Source organism: Sapajus apella, unplaced genomic scaffold (assembly GCF_009761245.1).
Source record: "Sapajus apella isolate SASKATOON/1434 unplaced genomic scaffold, GSC_monkey_1.0 scaffold7, whole genome shotgun sequence".
Lineage (NCBI taxonomy): Eukaryota > Metazoa > Chordata > Mammalia > Primates > Cebidae > Sapajus > Sapajus apella.
The window spans coordinates 2,277,927-2,297,323 of record NW_022436947.1 but is presented as its reverse complement, the minus strand read 5'-3'; the positions used below and the strand labels follow the sequence as shown (position 1 = coordinate 2,297,323).

At 48.3% G+C, this 19,397-nt stretch overlaps 1 protein-coding gene across 4 annotated transcripts in view; it reads right to left on the bottom strand.

Moving 5' to 3' along the window:
• Positions 1–19,397, bottom strand: part of HIPK2 (homeodomain interacting protein kinase 2) — a 218,223-nt gene that overhangs the window by 59,293 nt on the left and 139,533 nt on the right. For all 4 annotated transcript variants that reach the window (XM_032275638.1, XM_032275640.1, XM_032275639.1 and 1 more), the window contains exons 3-6: positions 10,316–10,439; positions 9,883–10,002; positions 7,686–7,772; positions 5,392–5,576 (exon numbers count right to left, since the gene is read on the bottom strand). In XM_032275638.1, coding sequence (XP_032131529.1) covers positions 5,392–5,576; positions 7,686–7,772; positions 9,883–10,002; positions 10,316–10,439 — 516 coding nt within the window. The remainder of the gene's footprint in view (positions 1–5,391; positions 5,577–7,685; positions 7,773–9,882; positions 10,003–10,315; positions 10,440–19,397) is intronic.

Here is a 19,397-nt window from a genome sequence, read left to right as displayed (position 1 = left end):
AAAGCCACAAGTGGCTTTGACCACTCAGGTTCTTGAAAATCCACGAAAAGTGTCCTTCAGAATTTATACAGTACTTCTCATTCACTTCCAGTTAAACCTACTTTTCCTCAAATGCTAATATGTAAGATAATAAAACCCCTTTTAGTTTGGGTGTGGTGGCTCATGCCTCCATCCCAGCTCTTTGGGAGGTCAAGGTGGGAAGAGCTGAAGGGTCCAAGACCAGCTTGGACAATATAGAGAGACCCCATTCTCTACAAAAAAAGGTATGTAAAAATTAGCTGGGTGTGGTGGTGCATGCCCAGGGTCCCAGCTACTTAGGAGGCTGAGGTTGGAGAATCACTTGAGCCTGTAAGGTCGAGGCTACAGTGAGCCATGAATATGCCACTGTATTCCAGTCTGGGTGACTGAGCGAGATCCTGTCTCAAAAAAGAAAAAAAAAAAAAAGAAAGAAAAAAGAAAAAAGAAAATTCCATTTAATTTTCAATTCAAAATGTCTATTTTAATTAGAAAAAAATGTAATAGCCAGGCACAGTGGCTCACACCTGTAATTCTAGCACTTTGGGAGGCTGAGGCAGGTGTATCACGAGGTCAGGAGTTCAAGACCAGCCTGGCCAAGATGGTGAAACCCCATCTCTACTAAAAATACAAAAAATTGGGCAGTCATGGTGGTGGGTGCCTATAATTCCAGCTACTCAGGGGCCTGAGGCAGGAGAATTGCTTGAAACCACGAGGCAGAGGTTGTAGTGAGCCAAGATTGCACCACTGCACTCAAGCCTGGGCAACAGAGTGAGACTCCATCTCAAAAAAAAAAAAAAAAAAAAGAAAGTAATGATTGAATATAAGTGAACGTTTTCTACTGTTTTAGGATTACAAACGTGTACTACTTCAGCATACTGTAGGGGTGCTATCTTTGGGGCTCAGCAGGTGTCTGTGGGCTATCCCCAAACATCCTTTCTGTGAAAAATGCGTTCTGAGTTTCAAATGACTGACTGAGACATGACTTAGAGAGTCCTCCTTCTTTCTAAGATTCTGACCAATTCAACTGGCCACGTCACGCACACAACATAAACATTTACTGACCGATGACGCTGGAGAGAAAAGAAAACATATTCTATGGTATCCAATAGCAAAAATACTCCTAATAATGCTGCTAATGCCAGTGTGTTTTGAGCTCCTACTAAGTACCAAGTACACTCCAAGGCCTTGGGTGTGGAGGCTGTAGCATAAAACCAATGCATTTTGTATTCCTTTCGGAATGGGTTTAAAGGATTTGACGGTTTCGTGATAATTCAACAGAAAAGTTTCAGACTCCTTCAGAATTTTCTTTCTTTCTTTCTTTTTTTTTTGAGATGGAGTCTTGCTCTGTCTCCCAGGCTGGAGTGCAGTGGTACAATCTTGGCTCACTGCAACTTCCGCCTCCCGGGTTCAAGTGATTCTCCTGCTTCAGCCTCCTGAGTAGCTGGGATTACAGGCGTGTGCCACCACACCTGGCTAATTTTTGTATTTTTAGTAGAGATGGGGTTTCACCATGTTGGTCAGGCTGGTCTCAAACTTCTGACCTCATGATCCACCCATCTCGGCCTCCCAAAGTGCTGGGATTACAGGCACGAGTCAGTACACCTGGCCCAGAATTTTCTAACTGAAATGTTTCAAGTTTTGGGTTTTAGGAAGGGGCAAGTACTTTCACTTTGGGTTTCTAAGAAGATTGGTTTAAAAAAATTGCACTGGAATCCTGGTATGGAGAAAGGAGTGGTGTCTCTTTCATCTAGTAATCCAGTAACTGTGGCTCAGCTCCCAGGGCAGGGGCGCTACAGCCACATGAGCCTGGAGATTTATCCTTGCCCTGGAGTTCTTCAAGGTCTTCCCAGCACGTTCTAGAGAACTTTAGGGATCAGGCCTACTCTCAGGCAAGCCTAGGTGTGTTTAGAGACCCACCTTTCCTTCTTAGGCTCATTTCTAAGTTCTAACTTGTCAGTGCCCCCTTAGGTCCAGAGAAAGTTCTGAACTGACTGCTGATGTTCACGGTCTTCATGTGACCAAGCCATGAAACACCCTACTGATGCTTCCTTACAGAACCCAGAGGTGGATGGCCTCTGAGGTCATTACAGCCCCAGGCTTTATGAGAGTGACTGTCTGACTGTTTTGGTGCAGACAGCTAACAGGACCTCTGTACAGGGCACTCCCACCCTCCGTCTCCCATCTATAGCTGTTTCTCAGTCATCCTATTTTACTCCTGATATCAAGAGACTGATCCAGTAAATCGCCAAGTTTGCCCTTCTTCTTCTTGTGGTACAGATGGACAGCTCCGTGGCTGACCCCTGTGGCACTCAGAAACAGGACAAATCCCGGCCAGTGACTCACACCTGTAATCCCAGCACTTGGGGAGGCTGAGGCAGGCGGATCACTTGAAGTCAGGATTTTGACCAGCCTGGCCAACATGGTGAAACCTGTCTCTATTAAAAATACAAAAATTAGCCGGGCCTGGTGGCGGGCTACTGTAATCCCAGCTACTTGGGAGGCTGAGGCAGGAGAATTGCTTGAACCTGGGAGGTGGAGGCTGCAGTGACGCAGTGAGCAGAGATTGTGTCGCTGCACTCCAGCCTGTACAACAGAACGACTCCATCTTAAAAAAAAAAAGGACAAGAAACAGGACAAATCCAACAAGAGTAGGGGAGGGATGGATCCAGATTCCTTCTTTATACTGGAGTTTAGTTGTTTCAAACATGGTTTTACATTAAAAAGGCACTGTCTGGTTGTTGCAATGCCATTTGACTTGCTTCTCTGAGAGTAAGGCACAGAACTGAAACCGAGGCAGCAGCATCCGCGGTGGGGCCATCCACTCACTTCCCGCAGGCCTCGAAGGGGCGGGTGCAGCCTTGAGACCCAGCCCCCTCTGGCTCCGGAGACGGCAGGGGCCGCCGTGATCCGCACACTTCTCACATGTCCCGGCTCTTCTCACAGGATTATATAGAATCTGTTGCTCTCTCAAGCACAATCCTTGTCCCTGCAGACATCAGATGTGATTATTTATTCTTTCACATCCCAAGTACCTCAGGGTTGAGAGGCTGAGGCGAGACCCTCCATCGACTTCCCACCCACCAATGACTTCCTATTTTTTTTTCCACATGGAATTTCCCTCTTGTTGTCCAGGTTGGAGTTCAGGGCGCAATCCCGGCTCACTGCAACCTCCGCCTCCCGGATTCAAGCGATTCTCCTGCCTCAGCCTCCCAAGAAGTTGGGATTACAGGCATGCCACCATGCCTAGCTGATTTTTGTATTTTTGGTAGAGGTGGGGTTTCACCATATTGGCCAGGCTGGTCTCAAGCTCCTGACCTCAGGTGATCCAGCTGGGTTGGCCTCCCAAAGTGCTGGGATTACAGGCGTGAGGCACTGCACCTGGCCATGACCTCCTTTTCTTTCCCCTTTATTCACTGAGGCCTTTGACCACTGGCTGGATCTTCCTCTCTGAGCCATTCCCGGCCTAGCAAGGAAGGCTTTGGAAGTCACGGATTCCTTGTCAAACACCCTGGCTTTCTGCTTACTTCTCATGCCGAGTGACCCTTGTCCTCAAACCAGTACAGCCACTAATTCCCTGGACTGTCAAACCTGAAATTGCTCCACCTCCAGAAACTACAAGTTCAAGTATCCTGTTTTTCCAGTCACCTTCTCCATCTATCTGCCTCATTCCACTATGACCATGATAACCTTTCTCTGCGTTGACCAGAACACGGTGTTCACTTGGACCCCCTCCCATCTTCACTTCCTCTCCCTTTGGGCTAAGCCTCCAATAGCCATCATTCTGGATTCCAGTTATTCTCTGGCCAGCCTCATCAGCTTCCTTGTCAATCTGTCTTCTTTTCTTATCAGCCTGGCAAAAATTCCCCCTGGACAAACCCAGTGATCTGTCTTTTCTATGCCCTCACCTGGGGAGATCAGTGACACTATAAACAGTTCATGTCCAACCTCGGGCTCAGTAATTCTACCGTATTTCTCTGGGCAGTTTGTTCTGCCACCTTCTGCTCCAGCTTCCTAAATTTTCTACCATTCTTAAACCTCCTTCCATCTTGTTCTCAACAGGTAACCTCATTGCCTACTTCTGAGAAGACAGAAGCAGTCTGATGGGACTCCATCCATTTTTCTCCACTAGACCAGGACATATGCTGCCATCCACATGCTCCTCCTCCATTCATCTTTCCAGTGACACTGGCCCATCCCTGTGCTCTGAACCCTGCCTTAAAAACAATCCCCTTGACCCCTCCCCAGTCACCCCTCTATTTCTTCCCCTGCACAGCCTCACTTCATGAAAGGCTGCTCCTTCTTCACCTCTCACTGGGTCTTTCAACCTGCTCTACTGGTTTTTGCTTTTACCACTCCACTGAATGGCTGTCACTGAGTTACTGACAACTTTCAAGTTGGTAAACCCAATGGACATCTTTTTCCAAGACTCATCTGACTTGTGTGGCAGCAGATAGATCATTGCTCAACACAGATCTAACCAGCTATTCCCTTGCTTAAGCATCATTTAATGACTTCCCATTGCTTTTTGGATTAAGATTAAAAACCTTAACATGTAGGGCCTGCCCTGGCCGACTCAGTGCCTCCCTGCCTCACCTGCTGCCTTCTGGGATGGGTGCATGGTCCTGCCCATGGGGGAAGAGTCCTGTCCACACAGGAAACGCCCTGCCTGCTCATGCCCATCCTCTTCCTCTTCCTTCACGGGCCACTTCTTGAGTCTTCCTGGTCTTGAGGCCCCATGTGAGGCTCCCCTTGGTAGGCTCTCATCGCACCCGCTATCTGTCCTGGTAACAGGCTGGTGATTTGGGCATCACTTGTTTCTTACCATTCTCTCTCCTACAGACTGCAAGCTCCGGTGGGTGGGGCCCGTCTGCTCTGCTGCCCACTGCACCCTTGCTCACAAGCTCTGGTGGGCAGGGCTGTCTCTTCTGCTCACCACTGTAACCCCACACACACCATGCTGAAGAAATGAATGAACAAATCCAAACCCAAACTAGACTGGGATGGTTCTGGGAGCAACCTTTGGCCCTGAGACTGGTTTTGCTCTACAGAGACTGCCGTCTTGGGGACCTCTCTTCCTGCACAGATACCCAGAGTCAGGTTCATCCAGCTCTGTGCTCTCCTCTTCTCTCCTTTTCACTGTGAAGCCAACTGGAGGCCAGGGGTCCCGCCCAGCCACTGCCCACCTTCATAAATGTTTTAGAGAATGCAGCCCTGCTCATCTGTTTATGTACTGTACCTGTGATGGCTTTCAGCTACAGTCACAGAACGAGTAGTTGTGCCCAGGACCTTATGGCCACAAAATCTAAACTATTTAGCGTCTGGACCTCTAAAGTTTGCTGACCCCTGGTATGAAGCATCAAGCAGGACACCTACTGTGTACTATGGGGAAAATCAAGCAAGTGTGTCATGGTGACAAAGGGATGGTTCAGGGTTTCGATTGGAGTGATTCTCTTGTCCGCGTCAATGGTCAGCATCTTCTTCAACAGGTCAATGAACTCCCGCCGGTCAGCCTTCTCCACCAACATGTCGCTCCCTTCCAAATCCGTTGTCATGTTCACCTGGATGCAAGTAAGGACAGGTTACCAAGGACGAGCCCAGCGTGCCTCCCCCTCCTGGCTCCCTGGACTTTGTGCCCTGCAACTTCTTCCTGATCGCTCATGCCCCCTTTCTCAGTTCCCAGGAACTCAGCCCCTATGGGAGGCACCAGACACATGTTGTCATTGCCCACAGAATGTGGCTTTTCTCTCTGCAGGAAAGGTGGAGAGGGGCCATGCCCCAGGAAGGGGAGAGGGCCGCTGCTGGGACTTGCAAATATACCTGAATGACAGAACGCAAACTGCTCCTGCTTTAATCAGTCAGGCTGAAATGCAGCTTTCATCGCCCCTCATTAAAAATAACCCTGAGATGAAAAGCGGTCTGGAGACTGGCTGCATAACAATGGGAGTGCTAACACTACTGAACTGCATCCTTAAAAAAGGCTGAGATGATACACTTATGCTATGTGTGTGTCTGCCACAATTTTTGAAAAAGAATTGCGGCCAAGCAGTAGAAATAAGATGCAAAAAAGTGTCTGTATGTGTTTAACCTTTGGAGGGACGGTTAAGGGCCTGAGGGCGCCCATCCTGCACCTACAGTGTATCATCCTTCTCACGGCTTCCCCAGTTAGGGCCAGAATTATTTTAGTCCTTGCGTTCAACGGAGTCACCTCGGGCCAAGACAGGCAGGATATCTGAACACAGAATTTTTCTTCCAGGAGTGAGTCTATACGAGGATAGCTTTTAAAAGGCTTGTTTTGTGGTGACTTCTGTATTTTCCAGGACATGGTCTGGAAACCAATTTCAGTTTTCTCAGACAATCTAAGCTACTCATCACCTGACAAGTACACTTTACTGAGAATCTTCATTTTTGGCGATACTCATCTACAGTAAGAAGGATGCTGTGTTTATTGGTGTATAGCTTTGTTTCTCATTGCTTTAAAGACAAAACTCACTTTGGGTTGCCCTGGTTTCAGACTAGTTTTCACACTAAAAATAGCTGAAGTTCTAGAATTTTCTCTGGGGCACAAAGGCGAGGGCCTGTGGTCCCTGCTAGTGAGCTGAGACTGTGTAGCAGATTGAACTGTGTCCCCCTAAAAGATACATTAAAGTCCCAGTCCCCAGTAAGTGGGGATGTGGCCTTACTTGGAAATAGGGTGTTTGCAGATGTAATAAAATTGATTTAAGATGAGGTCATACTCAATTAGGGTGCACCCAGGGACAAGGCAAGGGAGATGTGGGCACAGAGGCACAGAGGAGACACGGGATAAAAGCCATGTGAAGGAGGAAGCAGAGATTAGGGGATGCAGCTACAAGTCAAAGAACGCTGAGGACTGCCGGAAGCTGGGAGGCAGGCATGGATGCTCTTTCCCTCTTTCCCTATGGCCTTCAGAGTGAACGTGGGCCTGCTGAAGCCCGACTTCTAATTTCTGGCCTCCAGAACTATGGGGGATGGAAAGTCTGCCCTCCTAAGCCATCTAGTTCACAGTACCTTCTAACGGCTGCCCCAGGAAACATCTACATGGAATCGTGGGCATTAAACTCACGTGTACTAATGGGTGGGAATTCTTCTCATGATAACATCAGGAAGATTGGCCAGTACTACATTACAAGAGGGAACCAATAAACGGGAACTATTTTTTTTTTTTTTTTGAGATGGAGTTTTGCTCTTGTTGCCCAGGCTGGAGTACAGCGGCATGATCTCGGCTCACTGCCGCTTGGGTTCAAGTAATTCTCCTGCCTCAGTCTCCCAAATAGCTGGGATTACCATGCCCAGCTACCTTTTGTATTTTTAGTAAAGATGGGGTTTTGCCATGTTTGCCAGGCTGGTCTCGAACTCCTGACCTCAGGTGATCTAGCTGCCTTGGCCTCCCATAGTGCTGGGATTACAGGCATGAGCCACTGCACCCGGCCAACTGGAACAATTTTTAAGGAGCTGGTATAAAGTTTTAAAAATGTTTCATAAACCAAATGGTATTTTTACTAAGGCTGGCTGTAATTGTTTAAGGTCAAAGTCAGCCACTGCAGTTGAATAATGTTGATTCCAACCCATTATCTTATATTACTATTGCAGAAGTCTTGGTGCGCTTGGTTTTAAACGGCTTACATTGTATACTCACCCATGAAGCTTACCTGGGCCATATCATCTAAACAGTTGAAAATGTACTTTCTTGCTTCCTTTGACTTAATCCCTGTCTCTGCTTCATGGTCATCTGGTGTCTGTCAAGAGAGGCAAAAGCCAATTGGTAATGTGACTTATCTCTTTGTCACTGGGACTCAAGCCTTGGAGTTCCTGTGTCTCACAGAGGGCCTCTTTCCCACCTTTCAGAAGCGAATTTAATTCTTCAAGGACCTGCACACCTGCAATTCCTTTTTCTCTTCATCCACACCTGCCCCCTCCCTCCTTCCCATGCACATGTGTCAGGGGCCAGCTCCGAGTCAGTTACGGAGCATTCTTGCTCCATAGCACAAGCTGATCAAGGTATGTCGCATCCTCGATCAGCCTATAGCCTTCCCTGAGTTTAAGGAATAAGGTAAAATTCCACTGTGGAAAAGCAGGGGCCTTTTCCAGCATTTTCCAATTTTATCTAATAAACCCTTATGCACATAGCTCTTGCTACGTGCCAGACATTGTTCTAAAGTATGTTCATTCATTTAATAGCTTTGACAACCACATCAGGTAGCACAATTACTATCCCCATTTTCCAGATGGGGAAACAGGAATAGAAAGCTCAAGGCACTTGTCGTGGTCACATGGCCAATAGGTGGCAGCTGGCGCCAGAGTCTGTGTCTGGGCTGCCCCTCCACGGGTGGCTGAGGCACAGACATACATTCCCCAATGGTTGGGGAAACTGCTGTTTCCAATTACTGTGGGTTTTTGGACTCAGCCACGAGGTAATCCAGAGGTAATTAATCCTCAAAATCTCACTCCAGAACAGCACACCTGGAGAAGCTTAGGTCCCGGGAACAGCTGGACATGCGGGACTGAGGCTCTTCAGAAAAACAGGAGTGAACTCCAGTTTCACCCTCCTTCACGGGAGGACTCTCTTTACTGGACCTGACCTTGACACTCACCCTCACAGTTGCCAAATGCCAGGCCTCCCATCAATAGCCTAAGAGTGCTTGCTCACTCCCAAATTTCTTTTCTGAGTCTTTGGTGACTACTGGACACACATTATCTTTAAACCATATTAGAATTTTTCCATTAAAAAAAAAACCCAGAAAAACAAAAAAACACCTACCCACCCACTGTAAAAAAAAGAAATACCTAAAATGAAACATACTTAAGACTTTATTAGTTTCTTTTTTTACCAGGAAAATATTTTAATTTCAATTGCTAGGCACAAATCAAAGTGAAAGCAAAATATATTTCTGTTAAAGCAAAGCTCTTGCCCCTGGTTTGAAGGTTTATGGTGACCTGTGTGACCCAGATGCCTCCCTGGGCCTTAGGACATTCCCATGGGCTCACTGGGCCGCCTCCTGGGCCTGGAACGCCTCTCCCCAACCTGCACCACCCTGGCCGCCACCCCACACTTCTCTACTGGGCAAGCCCGCTTCATTGTTTCTTTTCTTTTTTTGAGACACAGTCTTACTCTGTTGCCCAGGCTGGAGTGCAATGGCATGATCTCAGCTCACTGCACCCTCCGCCTCCCAGGTGCAAGGAAGGGATTCTCGTGCCTCAGCCTTCCGAGTAGCTGGGATTACAACCGCATGCCACCATGCCCGGCTAATTTTTGTACTTTTAGTAGAGACAGAGTTTCACCATGTTGGCCAGGCTGGTCTTGAATTCATGACCTCAAGTGATCTGCCTGCCTTAGCCTCCCAAAGTGCTGGGATTACAGGCGTGAGCCAGGGCGCCCCCTCTTCATTCTTTAGGGCCTAGTTCAAATGCTCCTCCTTGCCCCTCTGCTGCAGGCAGAATGAAATGCTTCTTCCCCTTGGCACCCACACCCGTTCTCGACCTGGAACAGGGCCCTGATCATAGTGGGCGAGAGCTTGTGGCACGCGGTCCCGTCTCCCTCTGGACTGTGAGCTCTCAAGGGCAGAGTGGGGTTCGTTTCTCTCCCTACCACAAATCAGACAGTCATCAAGGCTTATTGGATTAAATCCTGGGAGTTCAACAATCATAACGTGGGGACTCTCACAGGCGGCAATAGATCGAGGGAAAGAGGGGCTTTTGAGCATTCAGATTCAGCCACACTGTGTATTAACAATAGCCCCCCGACACCCTCATTTGCTGACTGAATCAAAAGCTCCCCACTAATGGGACTACGGCCCTCTTTTCTGAGCACTGGGCCACTGTGAGGAGTGGAGGGGACGCTCTTCCTACCTTCAGTCTCCACAAAGGATATGGTGAGTCCGTGTCACGGTTGAAAAACCTAGTTGTCTTTGTCCCTGCACTTAATAAATATTCAGCAGGCAAACCCTGTGTTTGTGAAATATACCGAATCTGCAAGAAAAGATAAGAATGAGGTCACGGCTTTTCCTGTCACCATACATATGGTATACTAATGGCTCTGCTGGCTTTGAGAAAAATGAAAATGACAATTTTTGTAGGGAAAGAAAGAAGTTAACAAAAAGAAGAAAAAGGGGAAAGAGAAAGGAATAAAGAAAAAATAGCAAGGTTAAGGGAAGCAAGGTTTGGGAGACAACGTGGCATTCCAGAATCCTGCCCATCTGTCATGTAATCAATGAAATGCGAATCCAGGCTGTTTTCCAGATAAGAATGAGGTCTCGTGAATATCAGTGTCATCCGGACCCACCTGATCATACTCTGAAGCTCCTGGATATAGTGGCCAACCCAGGAACAGTTCTGCAATGACACAGCCCAGGGACCACATGTCAATTGCCTCACAGAATGGTAAACCAAGGATGATCTCAGGGGCCCTGAAAAGGAAGAATGGAAGAAACTGTCAGCAGGTTGGAAATGCAGGCAGCTGTTCCTATATGAACACTATCTTTCAAACCTGGGGTGCCTGTGGCTCATAGGAGAGGCACTGTGCTACAACAATCCTTCCATTCTTTGGCTTGGTCCCCTCCATGAGGGGTTTCACCTTGTTGATCAGGGTGGTTTTGAACTTCTGACCTCAGGTGATCCACCCACCTTGGCCTCTCAAAGTGCTGGGATTATAGGCATGAGCCACCACACCTGGCCTGCCAATTATCCTTTCTTAAAAATTTACAACACACTTTCTTAAGGAAACATTGCTATTTTTTTATTAGGTTCTAAAAAGCTAATCTCCTTAAAAGTTATCTAATGTTACAATTAAGAACCGCATACATCAGTACAGAATCTGGTATCAACCAGGATTCCAGCGTAAACTCCATGAAGAGCCTGTTCCTGAATGTAGGAGTTCTGCCCCTTCAAGGAAATCACCTAAACCCCAAGGGAACATTTCCCAGGGAGTTGGTAATCAACATGAAAGAGACCACCCAGGTACATCTTCCCTTCTAAGAATTTGTCATGATTAGGTAGGGGTATGTTTTGGACAAAACCAGGCTCAAAGTCTGAGTTATGGGCACAGCTTATCTTTTTAAAAACAATATGTCTCAAGGCCAGGCATGGTAGCTCATGCCTGTAATCCCAGCCCTTTGGAAGGCCAAGGCAGGTGGATTGCTTGAACCCAGGGGTTCAAGACCAGCCTGGGCAACATGGCGAAAACCTGTCTCTACCAAAAACAAACGAAAACCCCCAAATTACCAGGGGGTGTTGGTGCATGCCTGTAGTCCCAGGTACCTGGGAGGCTGAGGTGGGAGGATTGCTTGGACCCAGGAGACGGAGGCTGCAGTGAGCTGAGATTGCACCTCTGTAGTCTAGCCTGTGAGACAGAGATAGATTCTGTCTCAAAAAGGGAAAAAAAAATAATAATGTGGCTCAAGGCATTCTGCTAATAATGAAATGCATTAGGCTGACTTTGGTCTTCTCTATAAATTTTCCACTTGACTAAGCGATGCTAGAAGAGGCTACTTTCCCACCCTTTCTGCAGCCTAGAGTGGGCGTGAAGGGAGCTGGGGAGACTTTTCTCTTGGTTACCTTTCACCCACCTAGCACGAGAGTGGGGAGGAAGGGGGTGATCAGAAAAACCCCCACTGGTCTTGGATCTTCTAGCTGATTTTTTCTCTACTGAAAAAGCACCTCCTCTTCCCTCTTTGAATTTGTTCTCATTGCTAATCTTTTTTCTTTATATAATAGTATTGAAAAGAACAAAACAAACAAAACCCAAAAATTTATTACAAAGTTTTTATTTTTCACATGTAAAATGGAGTTTGGCCAGGCATGGTGGCTCATGCCTGTAATCTCAGCACTTGGGGAGGTTGAGGTGGGAGGACTGCTTGAGCCCAGGAGTTTCAGACCAGCCTGGGCAACACAGTGAGACCCTGTTTCTAAGAAAGAAAGAAAAAGAAAAGAAAAGAAAAGAAAAGAAAGGAAAAGAAAAGAAAAGAAAAGAGAAAGAAAGAAAAGAAAGAAAGAAGAAAGAAAGAAAAGAAAAAAAAAAGCTGGCACAGTGGCTCACGCCCATAATCCCAGCACTTTGGGAGGCCAAGATGTGAGGGTCACTTGAGGTCAAAAGTTGGAGACCAGCCTGGCCAACACGGTGAAACCCCATCTCTACTGAAAATACAAAAATTAGCCGGGTGTGGTGGCACATGCCTGTAATCCCAGCTACTCAGGAGGCTGAGGCATAAGAATCACTTGAACCACGAAGCACAGGGTGCAGTGAGCTGGGATGGCACCACTGCATTCCAGCCTGGGTGACAGCGAGACTCCGTCATGAAAAGGAAAAAAAAAACAATTACCCAGGCATGGAGGTGCGAACCTGTGGTCCCAGATACTTGGGAGGCTGAAGTGGGAGGACTGCTTGAGCCCAGGAGTTTGAGGCTGCCATGAGCCATGATTTACACCATTGCACTCCAGCCTGGTGACAGAGCAAGACTCTGTCTCAAAAAAAAGAAAAAAAAAAAGGAGTTGATTGCTTTCCTCAGAACTGGAGACTGGGCACTGGCTACCGGGTGCTTCTAGAGCGCCAGCCACGGTTGCTGGTCTGGGCAGCAAGAAGGAGTGACCACTGAGGGGAGGGGCGAGTTGCCTTGGTGCTATTTAATGAGCCTTCCGTTGTCCCCATCCCTCGCTGCTGGGCGTCTTCAGCTGCCAGTGTTCTGCTTGGCACTGCACCCCCTCTCTGGCCTTTGTCTCCTTTGTTCCCCACACTGGACCATGCGTGGAGGGTCAGAGGCCACTCTTACCCACTGGCACCGATGAGCCGGGGATGCCTGTGCTGGCTCCATGACGTGTCCCTGCTGCATCCTCCTCTTTCATGTAACCATGAGCCCGCCACCTGCCTGGGCCACCTGTGTCAGGGCTGCCCACACACCAGGGCCCCCAGGTTCACTCCTCATTGTGTGTAACTGACGAGATTACTGCCAGATTGCCACTAGAAGTGCCTTTAGAGATAGTTGCAGTTTATTTTAAAAATCACATCCCTTAGAAAAGAAGGGAATGTTTTAATTTTTAAATTTTTTTTATTTTTATTTTTTTTAGATAGAGTCTCGCTTTACTGCCCAGGCTGGAGCACAGTGGCATGATCTTGGCTCACTATAACCTCCGCCTCCTAGGTTCAAGCGATTCTCATGCCTCAGCCTCCCAAGTAGCTAGGATTACAGGTACCCACCAGCATGTCTGGCTAATTTTTGTATTTTCAGTAGAGATGGGGTTTTACCATGTTGGCCAGGGTGGTCTTGAGCTCCTGACCTCAAGTGATCTGCCCGCCTTAGCCTCCCACAGTGCTGGGATTACAGGTGGGAATCACCACACCTGGCCCAAAAGGAAGGGAATATCTGAAAAGAACATTACCAAAAAAAGTATTAGGGTGTCAGAACCTGCTTTTCTTTCTGCTCTCCCTGTTCTAGAGTCAGGAGTGGCCTCCTGCCTCCTCTCACATGGATCCAGGCCTCTTGATGGGAGGAGAGTTCTGGCCTGGACTTTCTGGCTTAAGGATCACATGCATTCTCACCTCTGTCCCCACTTTCCTGTCACCTGGCTCCGTGGCTGGCCCCTGCCCTCTTGCAGCCTGATGTTTGGATGTTGGACACTCAAGTCTTAGGAAGAGGCCATTCTAGCCCCAGGCAACATCTCTGAACCTGACTATGGGCCTGCCCTTCCTATTAGGTTAGTTACCTGATTCTTATGGCCCAGAGGCTGTTCCTAACCCATGGAAACCTTGTTTTTTAGTTTCTGTTCCCCGGTGATTAACAAGGCAGACTGCAACAACTAAAACGGCCACACAAAGGCACTTTAATGATGTTCTTTAGCAGGAAACACCAGACATAAATTTTGATGACTGACATGACACAGACAGGGCCTGTGAAAACTGCTTGTAGTCCAACAAGAAAACAAAACGGCAGCCATTCGCGGCACCATGATATGTGCAGCAGAATATTCCTGCTGTGACCATCAAGAACCAATGCCCAGGCATCTGGCTAGGTGGCTGGGAGACAGTACTGTCCTCGAAGGCCTCTGATGCTGGGAAAGTCACGTCAAAGCACACAGGACAACTCAAGTCGAATACAAAACGTGTGTCACAGAAACACACAGACCCAAAAATCGAGCCGACACAGCACACCACACGCTCTAGCGGCTCCCACGTTAGAAAACAAAGCAGAACGCAAGAACAAAACAGACCAAAAAAAAAAGCCCCAAACACAAACCTTTCCTAATCCCTTCATCCGCCCGCAGCTGCCCCTTCAAGGCCCACTCTCCGGAGAGCCATCTCCCCGCGGTTCCCACCTCTTCACCTCGCATCAATTTCTCAGCCTCCTCTAATTGGAGTCAGACACTCTGTGACACTGACGCGCTGCACTTGTTGAGATCAGTGGTGATCTCCACGTTGTCACATCTGTTGATCAACTCCTTAGCTCTGTGACCCGGGAGCTGCATTTCTTTCACACGGTGACTATTCCTTCCTGTCCTGAAACACCTGTTCTTAGTTTTCATGACACCGCACGCTCCTGCTATCTGTCCCGCCTCTCTACCTGTGGCCTGCCCATTTCCTCTGTAGGCTTACCCTCTTCTACCCATCTACTGTGTGTTGGCCAAGTCCCAGGCCCCCGCCTCTTCTCTCCTTCCACCCTTGCCCTAGCTAATTGTTATGGGTTGAATTGTGTCCCCCAAAAAGGTATGTTGAACTCCTAATTCCTGGCACCTCACCATGTGACTTTATTTAGGAATGGAGCTGCTGCAGATATAATTAGCTAAGATGAGGTCATGCTGGAGTAGGTGGCCCCAGTCCAATGTGACTCGCATCTGTGTAAGAGGGAAATCTGGACATAGTTACTGACACGGCGGTAAGATGGCCATGTGAAAAGGGACGAAGAGACGGGAGTGATGCTGCCACAAGCCAAGGAACACCTGGAGCCACCAGAGGCGGGAAGAGACAAGGAAGGCTCCGGTCCTACAGCTTTCAGAGGGAGTATGGCCCTGCTGACACCTTGATTTTGGATGTCTAGTCTCTAGAATTACAAGAAAATAGAAGTGGGTTGTCTTAAGCCAGATGTTTTGCGGTACCTGTTTCAGCAGCCCTAGGAGACTGACGCGGTCATCTCACTCATTCCACGGATTTAAATTCCATTTGTATTTCCAGGTTTGTCTCCATCTTGGAGTTCTCCTCCCGGCTCTAGATTTATGTTCTGGAAGCCTGGTATTGCCTCTGGAGTGTCTCACAGTCATCTCCAATTCCACATGTCTAGAAAGGAACTCTTCTCTGATCCCCCCTCTCTAAACATATGCCTTCCGCTGTCCTCATTTTATGAAATGGAATCAACACCCTCCAGCGGCTTAGCCAGAGATCTGGGGAAGATCTTTGATTCCTTGCTCTCCCTTCATCCCCATCATCTATCCACTAACATGGCCAGCTCCAAAGTCTCAAGTCAGCCCCTGATTCTCCACCCCCCCGCCACAGCAGTGGCACTGACCACCCCGGCGTCACCTGGAGCTTCCACTGTAGCCTCTCCACTTGCCTCTCCCTCCCGCCCACTTCTTCCATGGCAGCCACAGGGAACAGATGGCACCACGCCTTGCTGCAAGCCTTTGGGGATTCCCCACTGGACTTGGAATGAAACCTAAGCCCCTTCACAGCCATGGGGCCTCCAGGATTGGGACCCCGCCCACCTCTCTCCTAGCTCAATAGGCCCCCAGGCCGATCGGTTTCCTTTCCATTTCCAAGGGTACCCGGAGCTCCTTTGGAGTCTTCATGGGATGCTGTTGTCTCTGCCTTAAATGCTCTCCCATTAAAGGCTGTCACATGGCTGCCTCCTTCTCATCCCTCAAATCTCAGCTCAACTGTCACGCTACAGACGGGCCTCCCTTGACACCAGTTAGTCTTCATATATGGTGCCATAAATGCCACTTCACAGCACTTCCTTAATAACCTGCTCACTGTCTTCCCTGACCAAGTCCGTGAGGACAGCACAGGCATTTGGTAGCCACCCAATAAGCATTTGCTGATCAAATAAACGTTTATTAAATACAAGCAAGTGCCAAAATATGTGATTAAGACAAAGCTCTAAGGCAGTGCAGACAGAAAAGAGTAGAAGGGCTGAATCATTATGAAGCAATCAAGGCTTGGGCAGGAGGGGGCAGGTGTAGCCCAAGGAACAGCAGAAGTTGAGGCCCGGAGAGGGGCGCGGGCGTCCAGCTCACGCTCACCTGTGCAGGGCAGACAGCAGGAGAGCCGAGGACACCTACTTGCAGGCGGCTCACAGAAGAATTACAGCAAAAATGACAGAGAGGAGGAGCCGGAGGGCTGGAAGTGGCACCTGAGTCTTGCAGGGTTAGAACTTGGGACCTCAGGGCTTTAGCCCAAACCTCTTATTTTATGGCCATCGTCATTACTAAGCCCACAGCTTAGCTCTTATGTTGAAGCCTTTACCCCGCGCCGTCGCACTGCAAGACGCTAAACCGCGTCCTCTCCCATCTAGGCCTCACTACAACTGCCTGCTGCTCTCTTGCCTTTGGTTTTAGCCTTTTCCAATCCACTCTGAATCCCTTTCCCATCGCTAAGGGTGCCAGCCTTTTCTCTGCACTCATGAGCCATACTTCAGATGCAGCCTGCCCCCCTACTGCCCCTTTCCGTTCAAACAAAAACTGCCCACTGTCTCTGTGCTGGCTCTACCAGGTGACAAGCATACAAAGATCAGTGACATACTGAGACCACATTGGTCCAATAAATACTAACTGAGCACCCACTGGCCCCACAGAACCACCTTAAAGAATTTCCTCATTGCTATTTTGGGATATCAAAAATACTTGAAACATATATATGAAGTGTCAGACAAAATCTGCACCTAAGAGAGAGGACTCATTCCTTTCCAGCATTCCCAAAGCAAGACACTAAACATTCTTGTTCTGGAGAACCAGAGTCAATAATTGTCATTTTTGACACATAAATACATTTGCCTATCTGCCCCTACTGATACCTCCTGGAGGGCGGGGTCTGCATCTCACTCGTCCGGGATCCTCAGGCTGGCACAGAGAAGCTGCTCCGTAAACAGCTGCTCAACACACAGCCCATAAACCTTTGAGCAAGGAAGGTACTTCTCCAGCTGGTGCCCGGGAATCTTTGGGGACTTCAGACATTTTCCCTGTGACCTGATCTTGCAGAGGCCTTGTCCCCCTGCTCTGCTAGTCTACAAGGCTCTAAGGTCCTAGAAGTTCAAAGTCAAGTCTAAAATCTGTTTCTTTTCATCCAGCCTGCCTGAAGCAGCTTGGGTAGTTGCTAACGTGTGCTTAGTCTTCAGGGAAGCTCATTCTTACGGGTGGTCATTTTAAGTCAGAATTTGTTTCAAGCTGTCCTCATTCACATATTAGAATATTCAACCACTATTTACTAAGTGTTTCCTCTGTGCCAGGTACTGTGCTGGATGCTAAAGATCAAAAAGTAATCCAAACCTCACAGCTCCTCCAGGAGTTCACTGTCCAGCCGAGGCAGCAGCATATGACAGCTGACGTCCAGCGTGTGAAGCGTGTACACAGTACGTAAAGGAGGGGCGCACTGGAGGAGGAGAGGCAAGGCAGGACGGGCTTCCCATGAGGAGTCTGAGCGGAGCCTGTAAGTGGCCAGGCGGGGGTGGCCACCACATGCAGGGCAGCGCGAGTCCCCCGACCCCCATGTCTCTGCTGTATCTCCAGCGCCTAGCACGCAGCCTGAGCGTATAGGTGCTCCATACACATTTGTAGAAGGAATGAATCCATGCCAAGTGCACACCCCCAGCAGTTGCCAGTTTTCCCCAGAGCCGGCAATACCACCTTGTTAATACCTCCTATGTCTGAGGCAGACAGCGTGGCCTTTCTGTTTCAGAGTTTACATGGGTTTTTGGGTGGATCACCACATTTCAGTTGCTTCCATGGGGCTTGTTTCTGTTCTTGGTTTGGTTTCGGTCAGGTAGGGCTGCTTCCTGGATGCTGTGAGAGAGCATCTCCGGGCTCTGTTATGATTGAGGTCTCATTTGCTGCTCCTCACCTTCCCTGCTACAGCTCCACCCCATGGAACCATCTTAAAGAATTGCCTCATGACTATTTTGGGACATCCAAAATACTTTAAACACACATGAAGTGTCAGACAAAATCTACACCTAAGAAAGAGGGAGATGATTTATTTCCAACGTTCTCATAGCAAGATACTCAAAATTCTATTTTTCTGTAGAAAGAGAAAAAAACAACTGTCATTTTGGACACCATCAATATGGAAGCTTTGATAATTTAACTCCACTCGCTCTCTGGACTGCACACACTGAGAAGCATGACCAGGTGATGTCCCACTCAAGTGACCCTGCAGGGGAATGGCCTCCAATGGAGGTGTGGAGGCTGTGGAAGTTAAGAGGGCCCAGCCCACACTTGGGATCCCAGTGTTCATGGGGTCGAATCCCTGCCCTGTCAGGTACTGGCTGTGTACCCACTCCTGGGTAATGATATGAGGATTAGGTTAAACAGAGCATCACAGGGGGCACCTTGCACAGGGCTAGCATAGAGTAGGCAGCCAAGCAATACTAAATCACTTATCCATAATACGTCTAAGTCCTTATTTTTTTTCTTTTTGAGACAGGGTCTTGCTCTGTTGTCCAGGCTGGAGTGCAGTGGCACGATCATGGTTCACTGCAACTTCCACCTCCTGGGCTCAAGCAATTCTCCCTCCTCAGCCTCCTGAGTAGCTGGGACCACAGGTGCACACCACCACACCCAGAAAATTTTTGTATTTTATGGTAGAGATGGGATTTCAACCATGTTGCTGAGGCTGTTCTTGAGCTCCTGAGCTCAAGGAGTCCTCCCTCCTCAGCCTCCCAAAGTGCTGGGATTATGGGTGTGAGCCACTGCACCCAGCTTCCTTATTTTTAAAAGTCACTTTCTTTCTGATACAGAACATTCTGTTGAAATATATTAAAGCATATGTACTAAACAACCGTTTCATTTATTTACACAAAAAGGTGTAAAGATTAATATAACCCACAATGAAGTAACTATCACCTAGCTTTAGAAATAAAACTCCCTGGCTGGGCGCGGTGGCTGATGCCTGTAATCCCAGCACTTTGGGTGGCTGAGGCGGGTGGATCACTTGAGGTCAGGAGTTTCAGACAATCCTGGCCGACATGGTGAAATCCTGTCTCTACTAAAAATACAAAAGTTAGCCGGGCATTGTGGCGCAAGTCTGTAGTCCCAGCTACTCAGGAAGCTGAGGAAGAAGAATTGCTTGAACCTGGGAGGCGGAGGTTGCAGTGAGCCGAGATCGTGCCACTGCACTCCAGCCTGGGTGACAGAGTGAGACTCCATCTCAAAAAAAAAAAAAAAAAAAAAAA